Source organism: Thermobia domestica, chromosome 17 (genome assembly GCF_964235325.1).
Source record: "Thermobia domestica chromosome 17, izTheDome1.hap1.1, whole genome shotgun sequence".
In the NCBI taxonomy this organism is placed as follows: Eukaryota; Metazoa; Arthropoda; class Insecta; order Zygentoma; family Lepismatidae; genus Thermobia; species Thermobia domestica.
Genome location: NC_137470.1, coordinates 75063942 through 75083608, shown reverse-complemented (window position 1 = coordinate 75083608; position 19667 = coordinate 75063942). Strand labels below are relative to the sequence as shown.

At 36.2% G+C, this 19667-nt stretch overlaps 1 protein-coding gene across 1 annotated transcript in view; it reads left to right on the top strand.

The window, feature by feature from the left end:
- Nucleotides 1–19667, top strand: part of LOC145674059 (Fanconi anemia group A protein homolog) — a 104635-nt gene that overhangs the window by 31977 nt on the left and 52991 nt on the right. Inside the window, exons 5-8 of the mRNA XM_081743883.1 lie at nucleotides 1484–1663; nucleotides 6788–6939; nucleotides 9809–10019; nucleotides 16939–17136. Coding sequence (XP_081600009.1) covers nucleotides 1484–1663; nucleotides 6788–6939; nucleotides 9809–10019; nucleotides 16939–17136 — 741 coding nt within the window. The remainder of the gene's footprint in view (nucleotides 1–1483; nucleotides 1664–6787; nucleotides 6940–9808; nucleotides 10020–16938; nucleotides 17137–19667) is intronic.

Here is a 19667-nt window from a genome sequence, read left to right as displayed (position 1 = left end):
AGTTAGAACAGATCTTTCACGTGTTGGTTGCTAGTGTATTTAGAGTCTTTTTCAGTACAGCACAGAGAAAGCTATGGTGATTGGAACGAAGTGGTCTGTATCAAATATAGAAGTATAAGGGGAGAAACCTAAGTAGTATAATTAGTAATGATGTGAAATGTGAAGGCGAAACAAAAGCAAGGATAGGAATTCGAAAGAAGCCTTTAGGAGGAAGAAAATACTATTTTGTGGGACCTTGAATAAAGAGTTGAAAAAAAAAAAAAGACTCATAAAATGCTTCCTGTGGAGTATTGTAATGTATGGGTCAGAAACATGGACATTACGCAAAAATGATGAAAAACGAGTGGAGGGTTTCGAAATGTGGGTGTGAAGGAGAATGGAAAGAATTAGCTGGGTCGAGAGGAAAATGAATGAGAATATATTAGAAATGGTGGGGTAGAAAAGAATACTTTTAAATATTATTAACAAGAGGAAGAGAAACTGGTTGAGACATTGGGTAAGAAGGAACTGTATCAAGAGGGACGTGCTAGAGGGAAGTATACCTATGATGATTTTGATGATCTGCACAGAAGCTACATGAGACGTGGACTTAGAGCTTAACGTTGGTTCATAATCACATGAGCTCCCACTAAAAAACGAACCCACGTCTTCAGCGCCAAAAGAACGTACGGTACTCGCATAACCAGGAGAGTTTCTCATACATATGTTTATCTTGCGTTTCTGAATCTCAATACTCGGTTTATAGTGAAATGAATAAACTTTTGTATAAGGGAATCAGTTTACAAAACATGAGTGTCTTTCCGTGTATGCTAACAGGCCTTTTCTTCTTATTCGAATCCATCTTCCCTGTCTACCTCAAATTCTCTAAGATAATTTTACATGTTTACTGTTTTACTGTAAAGATTGTTATTTCTATGAATAAATAAATACATAAAACATATATCTCCAATTTCAACAAGTAGTATGCTGAAAGACAGATGTGGCATGCATTTGGGTGTCGCAAATTTCAGTGGTTACATCTTTCCCCACCTGATTTTGAAAGCGTCGTCGACTTTGATGGAACTATACTAGTAAGTAGTCGATCTGCTCAAGAAACGGCGAAGCAAAAGATTAAGGTGCATTACCCTAAATGGAACATTAACAAAATTAAAGAGAGACGAAGAAAAGATGTTTTGACGCTGCAGAAAAAAAAAACGCTCAAAAATTCCTAAACAAACCAAGTAATTCCTCTAGTTAACTATGCACATACTGATCCATTTAATTCAATAAATCGTAAGAACAATTTTGAAAAACAAATATGAAATTAATCATTTTCTGTCTTTAGACTCTATGACACTAATGGAAGAATATGGTAATAGATGGCAGAAACGACTTCTGAAATACTAATTTAAAATATAGAAACAACTTATTTTTAAATAAATATTTGGGATTTTGTATGGTTTGTCAGCTTCTAAACATTTCGACATTAATGATTATATTCCAGATTATGGATTCTATTCTACATACCTTCATAGAATGTGTTTCCAGTGGGCCAAAGGAAGATATATCTTGGTCTTACAAATATATAATGACGTGTAATGGTTTTCCTGAACTGCAGAGGGTGCTATATAGGAAATTGTTATATTGGATTGTGCTTGAATATGACAACTTAGATCATAAACAGGTAAATATTTTGACATATATATGTAAGTCGTAATAATATTGTTTGCCTACTTGCTCTCCAGGACCATCCTTCGACAGCTGACTTAACATCCCCTTTTCAACATTCATAAACTTGAGTACCCTTAACCATATTCGAGTCAATTGTGCCATGAAATCATGGATTAATTTAAGGCTATGAACGTGTGGTGAACCACAGTTTACATATACGATGGTCATTTCAAAAGTCTTGACACAGTGCATACGCGATAATTTGAGCGGAGTGAGTCAGAGTTTGGGCTTGACGGTTGTGTCTCTGTTCGCTGGTTCGCGTGGATGTGTTGTGAGAAATTCAGTGTTAAAATAGAAGGTGAACCTGTTGGATTACACATAGTGACCAGCGTTCCTATATCAAAATCGAAACTCAACGTGGAAAGAATCCAACTGAAATTTACAATGCTTTGCGAGAGGTTTGTGGAAATAGTGTAGCGTATCGTAGCACTGCGGACAATCCAAGAAGTTGAAGACCATCAACTGCAACAGACTACACCTCTGAGATTATTGTAAACGACATTTTGAGAGAGAATCGACGAAAAACATGTGAGTAAATTACATATGAGCCTAGAATGTCTGTCACTTCAGTTTATAGAATCATTACTGAAAAGTTAAAGATGAGAAAAATCGCTGCCAGATAGGTTCCGCATTATCTGATAGGAATAGATCGCAGACTTCCTCACCCACCATATAGTCCTGATTTGAGCTCATCAGACTTCGATATGTTTCCCAAATTGAAGGAACCACTCCATGGAAAACGTTTCGGTACAATTGATGAAGCTTCCAATGAGGTGACCCGATTGATCAGACAGCCCAACAATGAAGGTTTCCTATCCGGAATACAAAATTTACCAAAACGTTGGGAAACTGTTGTAAACAAAAATGGAGATTATATTGAAGACCTGTAAAAGTATTTTGTACTTCCATAATATCTTTCAGTGTGCAGAACTTTTCAAATGACCCTCGTAAGTACTCTCTTAGTTTCCCAGTTTCTTCTACCATTTTCATTTCATTAATTCTTCATTTCATCGTTCACATGCATTTATTATTATTGTCGTTTATACTTTTACCCATGGCCAGAAATTTCTCTAAACCTTAGACTCATGGCTTCTTTTGGGCAGACTTTAGTGTTTCACGAAAACTAATGTATCTAACTTAGTTACAATTGTATTTAAATGAAATTGAGTTTATTGTAAACAAACAGATCACTTTTTGGCATTAATATGTACCGTAGCAAATACATTTTTGTCTGGTGCAAAGTCTGCATAATTGCGTGTAAAATTTCCTTTCATTTTTAGAAGGAATGACGCACCGACTTTGTTTTAGGTATCCGTTATCAGGACTTACATGGATTTGTAATTATCAAGGACTAAAGTTCTCTATAGTAGTAATTTTGTTATCTACTTCTCTATTGATTATGGAGAAATACGCCACCCAATACAGTTTGGATACACCCGTATGAATCACGTTGTAAGACTTATCCAGCAAAGCGATGTTAGTTGTCTACACAACAAACACGATTTTTCAAAATGATTAATAGAACTCATATGACAAAATGAAGAAACTACGCAGAAATTGCTGTCCTAAGGGACGTTTTATTGTCTTTTTGCGAACTTTCATGTTACACAAAACATTAATTTTATCAGCGCGCCCTGAATTTCATTGTTTATTGTTGTTCTCAGCATAAAAATGTGCGTTTTGATTATAAAAAAAGGAAAGATATACCATGCGACAGAGAATGTATTTCAAAGTATTACTTTTCATATGGATATCTTGAATCTCTTTCTTCGTCCTCCTACCTCGCACAGACCAAAAATTGCCTTCCAACATGACTACTGAACATAATATATCAAATATATATATTTATTATAAATTATTTCAAAAACTTCTATCATTGAAAACAACAGTTAACCTTTTGGTAATTTTCCCTTCAAGAATCTGAATTTTTAAAGAAAAATTGAGAATAAAAGGACACTGCGAGCTACATATCAAGAGCTCAGTCTCTCTTCTATACAAAACAACGGTTAATTCTCGAACAAATGATATGTACAGCATCATTAAAAATATGCACTAAATGCTATGATTTGTTCGTTTGAGTCATTACTACAAGTACCAAATTTTACGTGGGGGCATAAACGAGGAATATTAAACTGAAGGTTTTAATTGGGGTCAAATTATAAAAAGAAAAAGAGAAGGAAAATTATGATTTACTCCTACTATTTTTAAAACGTTCCGTGTGGTTTTCTAACGCCAACCACGTAAAACTACATCAGAACAAGGCGCTCAGTCACAGCCAAACTGTTGCTAGAATTCTGTTTGCGGATGCAAGGCAGGACCGGGATTTTGGATAAGGAGTATACACGTAAGAAAGCCATACAAAAAAAAAAAAAAAAAAAAAAAAAAAAAAAAAAAAAAAAAATGTGCAGAGGACCCGAGGTTATGGATTCGATGTAGTTTGTTACGCCCAATTTCAAATTTCGAAACCTCAGGACAATTGACCATGTCAATTTTGTTTTATGGGCGAGAAACGTATGTCCTCCCTATCCAAAATCATTAAAGTTTTTCGCCCATAAAAAAGATCGACACGATCAATCGTCCTGGGGTTTCGAAATTTGGATTCGACGTAACAAAATACATCGAATCTATACCCTGGGGTACACTGCACAGAACTTTTGTTTTTTGTGTGGTTGTTACATACATGTAACATGTATATTCACTATTCAAAATCGCTAAAGTTTTTCGCCCATAAAAAAAAGACACGGTCGATCGTCCTCGAGTTTTGAACTTTTTATTCTGTGTAAAATATATATATATATATATATATATATATATATATATATAGATAGATAGATAGATAGATAGATAGATAGATATAGATATATAGATATATATATTTGTGTGTGTGTGTCTCTGATGGTGCCTAGTGCAGGATAACCCACATGATGACCACAGACAGAAATTGAGATCGCGCAGATTTCTAACTAAAGGCCGAAGCAGCTAATTTGAATTTGGAGATTTTCACATTGCTTCAAGCTTTTTGAAATGTTTTCATTACATTTCTTGCTTGATAGTCAGTTTCAGACACATATTTGATACTGTGATTGCCATTGCATGTTTATTACAAATGAATACACCAGTAAATATTTCATCTGTATATTGTAGAAAATCATTATGTGATACGGATAAATTATCAGTAGATTTCATTTCAGCACACCGGAATAAGGTAAGAATGGCTGTTTTACTTTTTGCCGCAAAATAAAAGTTTCAATTCGTAATCCTGTGTAATTAGACATTTTACATAATGATTTTTACTTTTTTTTTAAGTCATAAAAGTGTTTGTTTATGATGCTTAAATAAAATTATTAAGTGAGAATAATGAGATATGAATCTCATATGGAATAACATTTGTAGTGTTCGAAGTACAAATAAAACAATGCATTATTAAGGAGTCTATTTTGAGTATTAGTGAAAGTATGCAAGAAGAACGTACTAAGAAAACTTCTTATCTTTTTGGTCCCAAAAATTGATGATAACCTGTTTAACACCAGTTATTTCGTAAATCATGCTAACGTCTTTCCTCGGGGGCAATTCAGATGGAGTTACTTAAAGCTGTTATAATACATTTTTGGGAGGGTTTTTTGTATAATTCAATTTCCAATTATCTGAAGTAGAAATGAAGTTTGTCAAAATGGAGGTTTACGGTACCTGATATACATTGAAATTTTGTGTTTACTAGGGATGGCCAAAATTTTTCGGAATTGGATATTTCATTTTCCGGAATTCAGAAAAATTCCGGCTTTTTCCGAATTATGGAATGTTTCAGAATTCCGAATATTTTCCAAAATCGGAATTTTTCTGGATTCCAGAAAGTAAAAGTTCCGGAATTGGCCATCCCTAATGTACTGTTATTATTGGTCAATCATCTCGTGGAAAGGAACACGTTTAATAGTTTTATATGCACGTAGGTATACGCCACTGCGAAACCGGATCATTTCGTGAAAATTGTAATAGAAGGATGGCTTGTCGAGTAACTGACTCTGAAGAACAAAGTTCACACTGGTTTCAAACCAATTGGTGTTAAATAGGTTATCATTAATTTTAGAGCACTTAATGAAATAAGAATTTTAAGTTGAATCTGTGTTATTTGGGTTTGTGTATAAACATAGCAAATAGTTGAATATACTAGGGTAAGTCCAAAATTATCCGCAATGTAGCTATAACTTTTCTTATGTTGTTCTTACTGACTTCTGTCCTCGTTTATTTTATTGTTATGCTGTTGTGGTCATGCTCTGAAAGTTTGATCCTAATTCCTCCATTTGTCTTCCTTTTGTTGAAGATAAATCATGGCCGCTTCAGTAGAAGTTTGCAGCAAACAGGAACAACATGCAGTGACCCGGTTTTTGTACTCGAAATATGTATTAGGGGCCACAATCCATCAAAGACCTTAGGAACAATATGAGAACAGTATTTTGCTGCAACGGATTGTCTACTAATGGATTGAAAAATCCAAAAATAGTCGCACAAGTGTTACGCACGAGGAAGGAGCTGGACAATCATCTACGGCCACAAATGATGACAACATTGAGCGTGCGCGTGACAGTTCTGTTAGACAGACGAATGACGATTGATGAAGTGGCACATCGTCTGGAGATTAGCCATTGTTCCTGTTACACCTTCCGACCACAAAAACCGTATCACTGCTCGTTGTTCCTCTTTGGTGCAAACTTTCTAATGAAGCGGCCATGATCTATCTTCAACAAAAGGAAGATAAATGGAGGAATCAGGATCAAACTTTCATAGCATGTGTACAACAGCATAACAATAAAATAAACGAGGACAGATGTCAGTATGAACAACGTAAGAAAAGCTATAGCTACATTGCAGATAATTTTGACTTACTCTCGTACACTTATCTGCTAAAGAAGTTAGAAATTTCGGGAGATCTCTTTAAATATATTGCGTTATCTTTTGATGTAATATGAGTTACATATTTGTTTAGAAGTAGTAGTAACTTGAATTTAGAGCTTGTTTGGACACCCTTTTCTAATATGCCTGTTTCTTATTTTTAATTTTATTTTTCGGGTTATACGAGAAGTTACCTGCAATGGCTTTACTGTTGCATATATTCCTACACTGCAAGAACAATTTTGTTAAAATAGTTGACAATGGAACACCCATGCCCTTTGTCGAGTATGTTTGTGACGCATTACCCATGAAAACAAAACTTGAAATGGAACACACTTTAAGGTTAGTCCACATGTAGTTAGTTATTATTATTAATAGATCTTAGAGATTTCAGGTCAATGGACTGGATAAGGTATAAAGCATATATAGGGTGAGAGAGTAATCAGTTACAGCCGTGAGTGAATACTTTAGGTCAAGACAGAAGAAGAGGTCCAATGAAGCTTCTGTCTGAAAATGTAAGTAAGAAGTTTCTGATATTGTGAAACATCAATATTTAGGGCAGAACACTTCTAATTCAATGAAATGAAAGTGATTTTAAATTATAGAATTATTGGGTACCAAAAGGGAATAATCAGCTTACATCAAATCCATATCTTTAAAAGGTTAAATATGACCAAGGGTATTCATTATTAACTGTGCATTGCTGCATAAAAGAGGTCTGCATGGGCCTGAAATTTTAGCCCGGGCCCGGCCCGGCCCGGCCCTTGAATTTATAATGTTAGGCTCGACTCGAATTCGAAATATGTTTCAGCGTTTAGGCCCGAGCCAGTGTGATAATCAGATGAGTCCGAAATAAGCCCGAATTACAGAAACTTAATAATTAACAGAAAATTGTATTTTTATTTTTATTTATTTATTTATTTTTTAAATGAGGCTTAATTTTGCAGTTCAAAATCTTCATGATTCAGAGAGAGCTACGAAATAAAAGTTGTCGTTTACACTTACTAACCATATGAATTCTCTAAAGAAAATGATCATTTATATAAATTCCGTCTCCCTTAGCCTCGGTGCATAAACGTGGGACGTCAAACTAAATATTTCATTTCATTTATATAAATTCTCGTGAAATGACCAACTTGAATACTTTAAAATTCTCCAGAACAAAGTGCCAGAATTCTCCATAATATTTAAAACAAAGTGCCAATGTGTGCAAATTCTTTTGTAAATGGATGGGTGCTCGTACTGAACTCACTGAGACAGTCCTCAAAGCCGTTATCTTTTTCCTCATGCTCCAAATAATCAGTTTTCTTTTTTCTTGAACTCTTGAAGTGGGGAATAGGTGCAATTGTTGCCATTCAGTTTCGACAACGTTTGATTCCTCCTTTTACAAATGAAAATGGGAATGCTATACTTTTTCTGGAGAATTTGTGAAAGAAATTTTTCCAATATCTGTGAAAGAAGGAAATAATAATAAAAAACTAAAACTAAAATATAAACTGACATTGTCTTGGAGAAAAAAAATGTTCTGCATGCTTTTGTTCCTTTAATTCAGTGTAAGAACCAGTACTTTCACTCACAGATAAGCTAAACGTGTTTATTTCTGTTACTTTTAGTTATTCTGTCCACTACATAGTTAGCTTTTCTCTCATTTGCTCAGTGATAGATTTTTAGAGTGGGCGTCTGAAGTTATATATTTAGATGTGCTTTAAAAGTTCTCCAGAAAGAATGATCTAATAAATATCATTGTACAGCGTATTTAGAAAGTTAGGCCCGAAAAATATGATTGTATATTTAAAAATTTACAGCCCGAGTGCTTTGTAGGCCCGAAGCCCGCGGTTTCGACCCGAGCCCGTGCAGACTTCTACTGCATAATCCCAATAATAGAAATGAAATATTACACATATTCACAAAACTTGCGTAGATTCTAGTGTGCAAAACACTTCGACATATTTTTGAAAACAGTTATTCTTAATTTATAATATATTATCTTACTTCAGCACAGCAGATTTCAATTATGTCAAGTTTTGTGTTCACCAGAAGATTTTGCATTTACCAAATTAATTAGAAATGTAAATATAATTAATGTAATATAATGTATTTACACAATTTTTATACAAACATCGTCATTCACTGAAGTGAAACTGCCATATTTTATTTTCTGTTCCCCGGAGCTTATTGTTGCTAGACTATATTTCCGTATTAATGTTAAAATTTATAATTTCTCTTTATTAAGGTAAGCATTATGATTCTCTTCAGTGCGAAGAAGATGAAAGGGATTTTTCACTTGCCAATGTTTATGGGTTGAATTATTATTTACAAATATGTCATCCCATTATTTGTCCAAATTAACTTTGTCTAAATTCAAGTTCTGGTCCTTCGTTGAGATGTAATAGTATTCAAATGCATAGTTTTCGACGGTGTAAAACTTTTAAGATGCTTTATGTGATTTTTTTTTTTTTCGTTTTTAGTAGAATGTTTAAAATTACTCCAAGGCTTGGATAGCTCCGATACCGCTAAACTACTTTTACATCTCTAATGTGTTCCTTAATACTGATTTCTATATTTCTGTTAGTCATTTAGTCATACCGATATAGGTCTGATCACAATCACATCTTATTTCGTCAACACTAGAGTTGGCCAGTCTGTCTACAAAATAGATTTTATATCTAGTGGGTAACTTCTGTATATTTTTTTAGATTTAAATGTGCTTATCAGCAGTGTTATGGTGTTTAAAAGATAAACTAGGGAATAAGGGAAACGATATCCTTTTTGCGATTGTTTTACTTTTAGTAATAGCATGTTCTGATCCTTTTTATATGTATTGTCAAAGCTTGTTTTTATCGTTTATTCAGTGTGGTCCTACTGTAACCGTTTTTCAAACCCGTCATAAATTTATTCCAATTGATGTTTCGGGACCTTCTTTGGTGATACCATTTTGTATGTACTTAACACACACATACAGTGCGTTCCACGAATAACACCCAGGTCCTTCTGCTGAAGAAACAAAGGCAGATAGAAACATAAAATATTTTGTAACTTTCAAGGGACATAAAAGACAACATTATGCTGATATGGAGAACCCCACCATGAGGTGCGCATATATATAAATATCGAGTTTTAATTCATTAATCTAGTTTATTTTCCTAAAGAACTTTAATCCACATTTTTATTGCGTTACTACTGTAGTGTAATTTTGTTCATTTTTTTTCAGATTTGCAGAATCATTTTTCTACTATGCAGAGTTGTATTTTAAACTATTTCCTGAAACAGATGTTTGTATCGAAAATTTTGCGCCAGTTATTTTATTGAAGAAATACTTATTCTTGACGAAGAGACATATGACTTCTCGTTATTACTTACCAGCTGCCGCTGGTTGTAGAATTGGTAAAAAAATATGGTTTAAAGTCACGAAGCAGGTGACGGTAAGTTCACAACGTTTATTTTATTTGTATTTTAGAATGAAATTAGATTAGTAATACCGATTGAATATTTTTCTAGAAAGACTGTTGAAGTTAACTCCTGCAGTTAGAAAGTAAGATCTGTAAAATACAGAAGGTTGTTCGCTTTATATCCGACCATTTTTAACGGGTACTCACCTTAAGAGATACCACCGGCGATCATGCTCTACTGGAACCTTAGCATTGTGGACTGTCACACGGCATTGCAGTTTCCATTGCAACAAGCTCCGGCGCAGGACAGACATGACAATTCTGTCCCACTCCTCCCTGCACGCTTTTCATAGACCATCCAGGGTGCTCGGGCGGCTATGTTGAAGACAACGTTTCAACAGCCCAAATGCGCAAAACTCCATTGGGCTGGCATGTGGGCTTCCACAGGAATATCTTCAAATGGAGTGATACCAATTCCTGGTTCCTCCGTCATATCCTAATAAAAACGTAGTGATGTTCTGGCGGTATGACTCGAAGCCATGAATCATCACCTGGCTCGCGTCCATTCCTACAGTTGTGGGATGCCTCTCCGGTAGATAAGTTTAAGAATGTATTCTTGGAAGTATCTTGCATTCACTTTCATGTTTTTGTCCACCTCGCGTATTAGCAACTTACCCTCATCCGAATCCCGTAAGAAGCATAAAGCCACGAGGGAAACTTCCCTGCACTGACGAACAAAGCTGTTGCGCCCCTTGCCGCCTGTGTCACGGTGTGTGATCGCCAGAATGTGACCATCAGCAGTGAGATGGACATATGATTCATCCATTATGACAACTTTATTTCATTTGGAACCCGTCAGGTATTTTCCACACAGTTTTCTGCAGTTCATCTTACGTTCGGCAAAGTGACGCGGTAGCAGGTGGTGTATACGGGCCTTCCGCATACACTTCAACTTGAGGCGTTTGCGCGTTATTTCGTTCAGCTGACGGTGCGAGGTGGAATCTGTGGCCCATATCACATTGCGTCGGGGGATTCTTGTCACGCCAATCGACGGATCCTCTTAGCACTACTGGTGTCACTTTGCTTACAGCCCTTCTCCTGGTGGTTTTCGTGAGTAAGTGTTTTGCAAGGGGAGCCTATTGTGTATAGGGGCTACAATAGCTTATGCAGTAGTCACCCCGAGTGTTAACCCAATCTCTCGACACTGTTTCACAATGCGTACGAAAGAAAACTTAGCATGAAAAAGCTCCATGATATAATACTCCCAATACCTGTAGATTTTCGGCATCATTTGATAGCACTCACGCACCTACAAGGTCAGACACAACACTGCTCCCGCCAGCAAACCCATAGTTCCAGCATGATACGCCAGGTGGCAGCACCGAATCGAAAATGATCAGATATCCAGCGAACAACTTTCTGTAGTGTTATAAAATGGAAGAATAAAGTGTAAATTACAGTTTGTGTTTTCTTTTAATGAAGAAAAGTTCTACTACCATTACTGCATTATAGAGAAATTAATGCTCTTCATCTAAAAGTTTACTTCCTTTTTGTTTCTGTAACTGCTTTTCAACTCTAATCTTCCTAATTTTCTGTATTAATTCGTGTTCTTCCCGTACATTTCATGTGTCGTACTCTATAGATCTTCAAAGTCTCCTGTTTTTGCTTGGTAATTAGTTGATGTGGAGTTTAGCGTCCCGTTCAGCACCAATGCTATACAGTATAACATGTGGGCCTACAACTTAATATGGGATCCGATCTACGTGATCTTTGACTGCGAATCAAACCTGGGTGTACCGCGCCACAGGCGCGTACGCTAAGCATACAGCCACGAAGAAGCTGTCTCTTCTTTTTGTTCATTGTTTCCGTCAGGCTGTTCCTTAGTTTTTACTCTAATCATTATATATTACCGTAGGTGTAGGTGATTGGCCTACAGCATCCAAGTATGACGAAAAGCCTGTTTCTTCTCTGTTTCTCATGCTCGTAAGAAATATTTGGTATCTGTTAGTTTTGATTTCTATTTTATGTAGTGTTGGCGTTCCACTTACCCTTCTCCTTTCTTATTCGGACTTGCAACCAACAATGGCGAAGTTAATTGATAACAAATAAAGAAATTTGCACATTTGTTATTCTTTTAGCAAGATGATACACCGTGTCCATACTTTAGGCAGAAAAAACTTTAGGATATTGTTTCTCCCTTTGGATATTTTTTCTTGTTACTGTCATTCCTGTTCTCCTTACGTACATTATTACTCTTTCTCATGTTATTATCGTTTCTAAATCTGCCACCATTTTTCCTTGAGTTTTGTTTCTTTTACTAAGTCCGTTTTGTTGTCGCACAGTGTTTTGAGCGACCATCAAAGATAATTCGCCCATTTGGTTGGCGATTTTGGTAATATCGGACGGATTATTTTGTTGAGAGGACTGGTTTTGGATGGGGGTGCTAACTGAGGACTGGTATGTTTGTAGTGATGAGACGGAATTTGACTGAGGAGGGAAGATGTTCTGCATTGGCGGTCCAGAAAGTGTGGGTTGCGATGCTTGAAAGGTACATTTGTAACTAGGGATATTTGCATGTGAGTAATAGGTTGTTGAATAGGATTAATAGGTTGGTGCGATTTCGAAGGGATAAGATTATAAGCTTTGTTTTGTAATTGTGATGAAGTACGAGAAGGCCGGCCGCACAAGGAATGTATAGTTAATCTCTGTTTCTTAATAAATACTTGGCAACTTCTAGTGCGTTTAGGCGAGTTTGTAGAACCTAGACAGTCTAGAATGATTCCAGTGCAATTTTTTGCAAAAAATTCCGCTGGAGTCCCAGCAACAAGGAATGGATATTCTGTTCTTCCGTGACTCCCGGTATGATTTGTTGGATTGCTCGCAGTTTTCTTAGAAAGTATGCATTTATAGGTTCGTCTGCTTGCTGTATTTTGAAAAAGTTCTAGTTCGGCCCTATATTCTGGAATCTTCGGCCTACTTAATGAGATCAAGTTTGGTTTTAGTTGGTCGTACGTTAATGTATCCAATTGATTTTGACTTTTTAATTGAAACACCAGGTGCAGAGCTACGTCTTGAGGGTACATTGGTAATACCTCCTTTTTTCAGTGGTCCAAGATTGTAGGGTGGCGACGTGGTTGAAAATCATTTTTTAAAAGACTGAGTCCCCCATTATGCGTTCAGAGTATCTCGTCAAATGTGGTATATTGAATAAGATCCTAGGTCATCATTCTGTCATGTTGATAATGTTATCTTGATCCTGCCAAGTATTAATTCCTGTACGAGTAATAGGCATACTTTGACCTGACTATAATAAACCAACTTTACTAACCCCAAAATGTGACTGATATCGTTGCTGTGAGAACGCACGGGTCTTGATGTTAAATGTTTTAACCATTACCTAGATACTGAAAACTAGTTTTCTCTTCTATTTTTTCATTTAACTTATGTAGTACCCTTCATTATTACCAACATAGCTTCCGTTTTTTTTCCATTTGTTTCCCTTTTACATTCTTCTCACAGATTTTCCTCATGTTTTGTAACATTATTTCAGTTTCAACGTAGATTCTACAACGGGAACAATATTTGCACAGAAAATACACTAACCTGATCGCGTCCTACCGAAACAACTTCTTTCCTACTCAATTTCTTTTTTACTCCCTTTTAAATAAAGATTGAATAATGTCGCTGAGAGGAAATTCCCTTGCCTATTAGCTCTCAACTACATTGTAATAATAATAATAATAATATATTTAGAAGTTAGTTGCTTAAAATGATTAGAAAATGATAGAGAGTACTAAATTCCAGTGTAATACCTCATCAATATTATAAAAGACAAAAAAAAAAAAAAAAAAAAAAAAGAAAGAAAAAGAAAGAAAGAAAGAAAGAAAAAGAAATGAGAGAACTAATATAACATCTCTATTCAAGATATGTGATATCTATCAGATTTAGTACTGTTTTCTTGGAATATTCTCTTAAAATACTGTTGTCTCAATTTGTTCTGAGACAATCTTGCATAATATAATCAACGTGCGGAAGTATAAACACCGCATCATTTTGCCAATCTGTTTTTTCTAAGAATTTTACTACCGTTATCATAGTCTCTGTTTACATTTTCAAGTTAAACGCTTTTCTTGTGCTACATCCGCTTCATATTATGCTATTATTATTATTATTATTACATGTACTCTTGTGTATGGTAGCAGTTACTTTGAGTACATGGAACATAGTAATTCAGTTAAGGAATAATGAGCCAAGACGATATAGCTCATTATAAACATTTTCTTAGCTGCTAACCTTCGATCGCAACACATTAAACGAAATCTTGCGTCTAGGATTAAATGGTAGTCTAATGAACGAGCGTCATTTTTAAACTACTGTAGTTATGGTCGGTTTTTTTTTTTTTTTTTTTTTTTTTTCTCGAGATCGAAAGTGCTATTATGGGCAAATTCTGTAGAAGTTTGCTGAGGGATTAGAGTGTGCTAAAGATAACATTAGAAAGGTATCTTTTTAAGTAAAATAAATTTCTCAATTTAATAATAATTAACATTCTTTTTTTAATATACACTGGGAGTTAGTCTATATACTCTAAAATCACTGCATTGACATATTCAGTAACACACACATCGCATTGTATTCGAAAAAATTGGGACATACTACCTTGATCAAAAAGTTCCCGAAATCCATTCACAAAATTAAAAATACAGGTTTATTCGTGAAAAGTGATGTTGTCCCCTTCGAAGTAATCCCCACTGACTGCAACGCATATATGCCAGCGCTTGATCCAATTCTCAAAACATTTCTGGTACTCGATTTTCGGTATGTCCATCAGAGCCGTCTTCAATTTTCGTATTATCTCTTCCTGGCTGCTAAAACGCGTTCTCCCTACTGGTTTGTTCAGTCGATCAAACAGGAAAATGTCGCACGGAGCTAAATCCGGGAAATTAACAGCTGTAAACACTGACCGGGAAATATAGACCAAACGAAAGGACAACAGTCTCCTGAATGAGTTGACAGTTAAGCAATAATAAACAATAGAATATCATTGATATAGCCAGCACCAAGAGAAACGAGTACTTACAGACTTTTTGCCAAGTGTGCATTTTTACTTTTCTCCCCTTCTGCTGAAGCGGTATTCTTCACCAGTGCTGCTGTGGGTGTGATAAGATAGTGTTACAGCTAGAGGAAAGAAACGAGCTTGAGCGCCTTGACTGAACTAACCATTCATCCTACTTTATTTTACTTCACAACAACAAATTTCCAGTTGAATTTATCAACAAAACACCTGCTAGAGTATGACGTCATTACTTAATACTTCGACCGCCTTGTGCTCAAAAACACAAAACGCGCTTTGTTGTGTTGTGGTATACTAAAGGACTAACTATTCTCAAAATTTCAGATTTTTTCATCCAGGCCCAATGGAGATATTGAACAGTGAAATATGCCAAATTGGCATAATTTCCCAACTTCACGATTTTTTTCAGGCTTTTGGGAGCAGCTACAGGTTTGTAAATTTTTGTGTGTTAACTTATGACCCCGGACTACATGTATACACAAATTCAGACCTCTGCGTCAGTTATTTCTTCTTCCCAAACATGTCTTCAATGTCCAAAAATGTTGCTACTGTAGACCCTGATTTCATTCTCTTCAAGTGGTTTTAGGCAAAAATATTAAGAGATCAAAGTTTTAGCTCTGCACGAGTTGGAGACTTCCAGTAAGTTTCAATTTGGTAGGACATGCTGAAATATTCAAAACAACGTAAACGCGTAAAATCGAAAAAAACGAAAAATGGCGGCAGCCGTTGCGTCGCCATAGGATGTTGTAAAAAATAGTTAATTGTGGTTTTGAAGTATCCTGGTATAGGTTAAACATTCATGAAAAAATTTGATTCTTTTGAAAAGGTCGAGCGGCAATTTTTCTTTTTTCTCGATCACTTTGCAAGGATTGATCCAAAGTATAAATGCTTCTACCTACAAAATGTTATTTCTCTTGTGCTTATCATTACCAAGTAGTGGATTGTGCGTTATTTGGTTGCTTGGTGGAAGTGTCCCTTTCAGCAGCAAGGCTAGATGAGACGTAGACTACAGTTAACATTGGATCCGAGGTACATGATTGCCCTCCCTCACGGAAGACACGTACGCTAACCATAGCCACGAGGTGGGTTACTTTTTGACCGATTTTTGTATATAGAGAACACTCGCTTCAAACGGGAAAGTTTGAATCTATATATATCAAAATGAAAGTCACTATGTTTGTGACTTCGTACCTCTTAAACCACTCAGCCGATTTCGATCAAATTTCCAACATAGATTAGGTTCGCGCCTGGGATGGTTTTTATCATTTCACTTTGACGGTACAACTTAAGAGAGGGGGAAGTATATAAAAATGATTGAAAATGATCGGTATGAGTGTCAAATCCGTAGTTTTCGGAGTCGGTGAGACGAACAGTGAGACTTCCGATGCCGTTTAAGTCCAAATTCAGCCCTTTATGTCCAAAATGAGACGTATTCTCCCCGTGCGAACGGGTATTCTGCTAGTATATCTATAGTATGTGATTATATGAATTTTACCACAAATTAATGGAAACAATCGCTCACATTAAAAGATTATAGTATGGGTCCTTTAGCTAAAAGGCTTCAGCAGATACCGCTTGCACCTTGCGAGATCCGGGTTTGATTCCCGGTGAGAGCTCATCTGACTTGGATCCAGCGTTAAGCCGTAGGTTCCTCAAGTAGGTTCCTCAAATAGGTGTTAAACTACAGTCCAATCGATCAACCAGAAAGCGCCCGTAGTTCATTTTTAGTGTATATGATTGTGATTTAAATATTTCCAAGCAATTAATTTTCTGTTTTCGCTTTGGGATTTTTTTTTCTCCAACCACAATATATGATTGTATTTATATTGGAGGGAATTCTAACACAGTCACGGTTACAGCAATGATTACTTTATTTTGCAGATATGTTTTAAAGAATGGCTCAATTGGGAATTCTCAGTGTTGCCTAATGATGATCTGTTTCCATCATTCTCTGAAAGAATGGAATACGTGTTTCACACACTCTTGTGTGATTTTCTTCAAACAAAAGACGACAAACCAGCGGGTAGCGTTACAGCACATGAGCTAGTGACTCTGATGTTCAATATGCTTTTGCAGGACGTAAGTATTAACTAATATACTTAAATAATCTAATTATTCATCTATCTCCAGTTTGATAAACTGATTTACTTTTTAGGTTCTTTGTTTGGAGTTTCAACATCCGTATTCACCATCAAGGCTATTTGAGTTCTGTACATATATTTCATCATGGTATCCGAATCTCATATGAATTTAATTTGTATCCGCTGGTTTTTGATATACAATTATTCATAAGGTTACATCATCATCATCATAGGTATTCTGCTTTTATTGACAGGTCACTTGCCGCAACTGAGAAACTTCCATGCTCCACGGTCTTCCACTAACCTCTTCGTCTTCACATGTGATTTTTCTGTTTTTATATCGTCCATTAAGTGTAGCCCCCTTCGCCCTCTCCCTCTCTTTCTTGCCACCATACCCTCTAGGACGTCCCTCATGATACAATTTCTTCTCAGGCAATGTCCCAACCAGTTTCTCTTCCTCTTCTCAATAATATCTAAAAGTGTTCTTTTCTCCTTAACCGTTTTTAACACTCTCTCATTCGTTTTCCGCTCGACCCAACTAACTCTTTCCATTCTTCTCCACACCCACATTTCGAAGGCTTCCAGTCGATTTTCGTCATCCTTACGCAATGTCTACGTTTCCGCCCCATACAGCACAACACTCCACACGAAGCATTTTATGAGTCTTTTTCTCAACTCTTTGTTCAAGGTCCCACAAAACAGACTTTTCTTTCTTTTAAAGGCTTCTTTCGCCATTCCTATCCTTGTTTTATTTCACGTTCGCATTTCATGTCATTACTAAGAACACTACCCAGGTATCGAAAACTATTCACTTGTTCTATTTTCTCCCCTCCTACTTTTATATTTGACACAGACCCCTTTGTTCCAATCACCATGGCTTTTGTCTTTCTAACATTTATTTTCATCCCATATTCTTCAAAGCCCCTTCTCATTTTTTCTAACATTTTATTGATTTTCTTTTCAGATTCTGCAACAAGGGCCATATCGTCTGCAAATCTTATGCATCTAATCATTCTACCTCCTACCGAAATGCCATCATCATCATGTAGGCTCTTTTTCACTATCTCTTCTAGATAGACATTAAATAGTGTTGGCGAGAGGCAGCATCCTTGTCGAATTCCCCTTCCAATTGCACTCTCTTCCGTCAGTTCTTCCCCTATCCTAACACTTACTTGTTGGTTCATGTATAAGTTTCTTATTAGTCTTCTATCTTTCCATTCCAACCCTATCTTTGTTAGAACTCCCAACAACAATTCCCAATTCACGCGGTCAAAAGCCTTTTCTAGATCAATGAATACAACATACACCTCTTTCCCTTTTTCTATAAATCTTTCACCGATCACCCTTAATAATCCAATAGCATCTCTTGTGCCCTTGCCTCTTCTGAACCCGAACTGCTCCTCCTCAACATCTTTATTTGTTCTTCCATATAACCTTCTGTTCAGTATTCGGAGCAGAATTTTAGCTGCATGAGATATAAGACTAATAGTTCTATAATCCTCACATCTCTTTGGGTTCGATTTCTTAGCCATCGGTATCATGATCGTTTTCAGAAAGTCTCTTGGCCATTCTCCTGTTTCATATATTTCATTGCATAGTCGCCACAATTCTTTCTTTCCCTTGTCTCCTATATTTTTAATGAATTCAATTGGTATGTTATCTATTCCTGTTGCCTTTCCATTCCTAATCTCGGATATAGCCTTTTCAAACTCATCCCTAAGAATACTAAATCCTTTATCATCCTCGCCTACTTGATTTTCTACTTCAACATTTAGGCTACACGGTCTATCCCTACTCTCATATAAGTCTTCCACGTATTCTTTCCACCTTCCTATGACCTCATTTCTCTCGCTGACTACCTTCCCATTCTTATTTTCTACTGCCATCATGATACTCCCTTGTTTCCTCCGAAATTCCATAGATTTTACCTCTTTGTACATTTCCTCATATTTCCCAACTCTTTCTAATTCTTCTATGTCCTCGCATTTTCTTTTGTAAAACTCTTCCCTCGCTTTGTCTGTTTCTCTTCGTAATTCATTATTTAACTTTCTGTACATCTTTGTGCCCTCTTCTGTATCAACCTGTTTCCACATCTTCCTTTCCCTCATTTTGTGCAACATCTGCTCTGTAACCCATGGTTTCTTAGCAGTTTTGTGTTCGCGGTAACCTACTGCTTCTTCTGCAGCCTGCTGTAAGCAACGTTTAATATGTTCCCACCGTGCGTTACTACCTGCTCCTATCCTTTCCTCGTTTGAACATTTTTCTTCGAATTTTTCAGCGAAAAGATTTCTTATTTCCTCGTTTTTCAACTTTTCAGTATTCAACACTTTGTTACCTACTTTTCTTCTGCCTACATTTTTCAGTTGAATATCTACTTCGGCCAGCACAAGATTATGATCAGAGAAAATATCAGCCCCGGGAAGGGTCTTCGCGTTCTTTAAGCTATTCCGATACCTGTCCTGAATCATAACATAGTCTATCTGATATCTTCGGCCGTCTATTGGTGATTTCCATGTATATCTTCTTCTC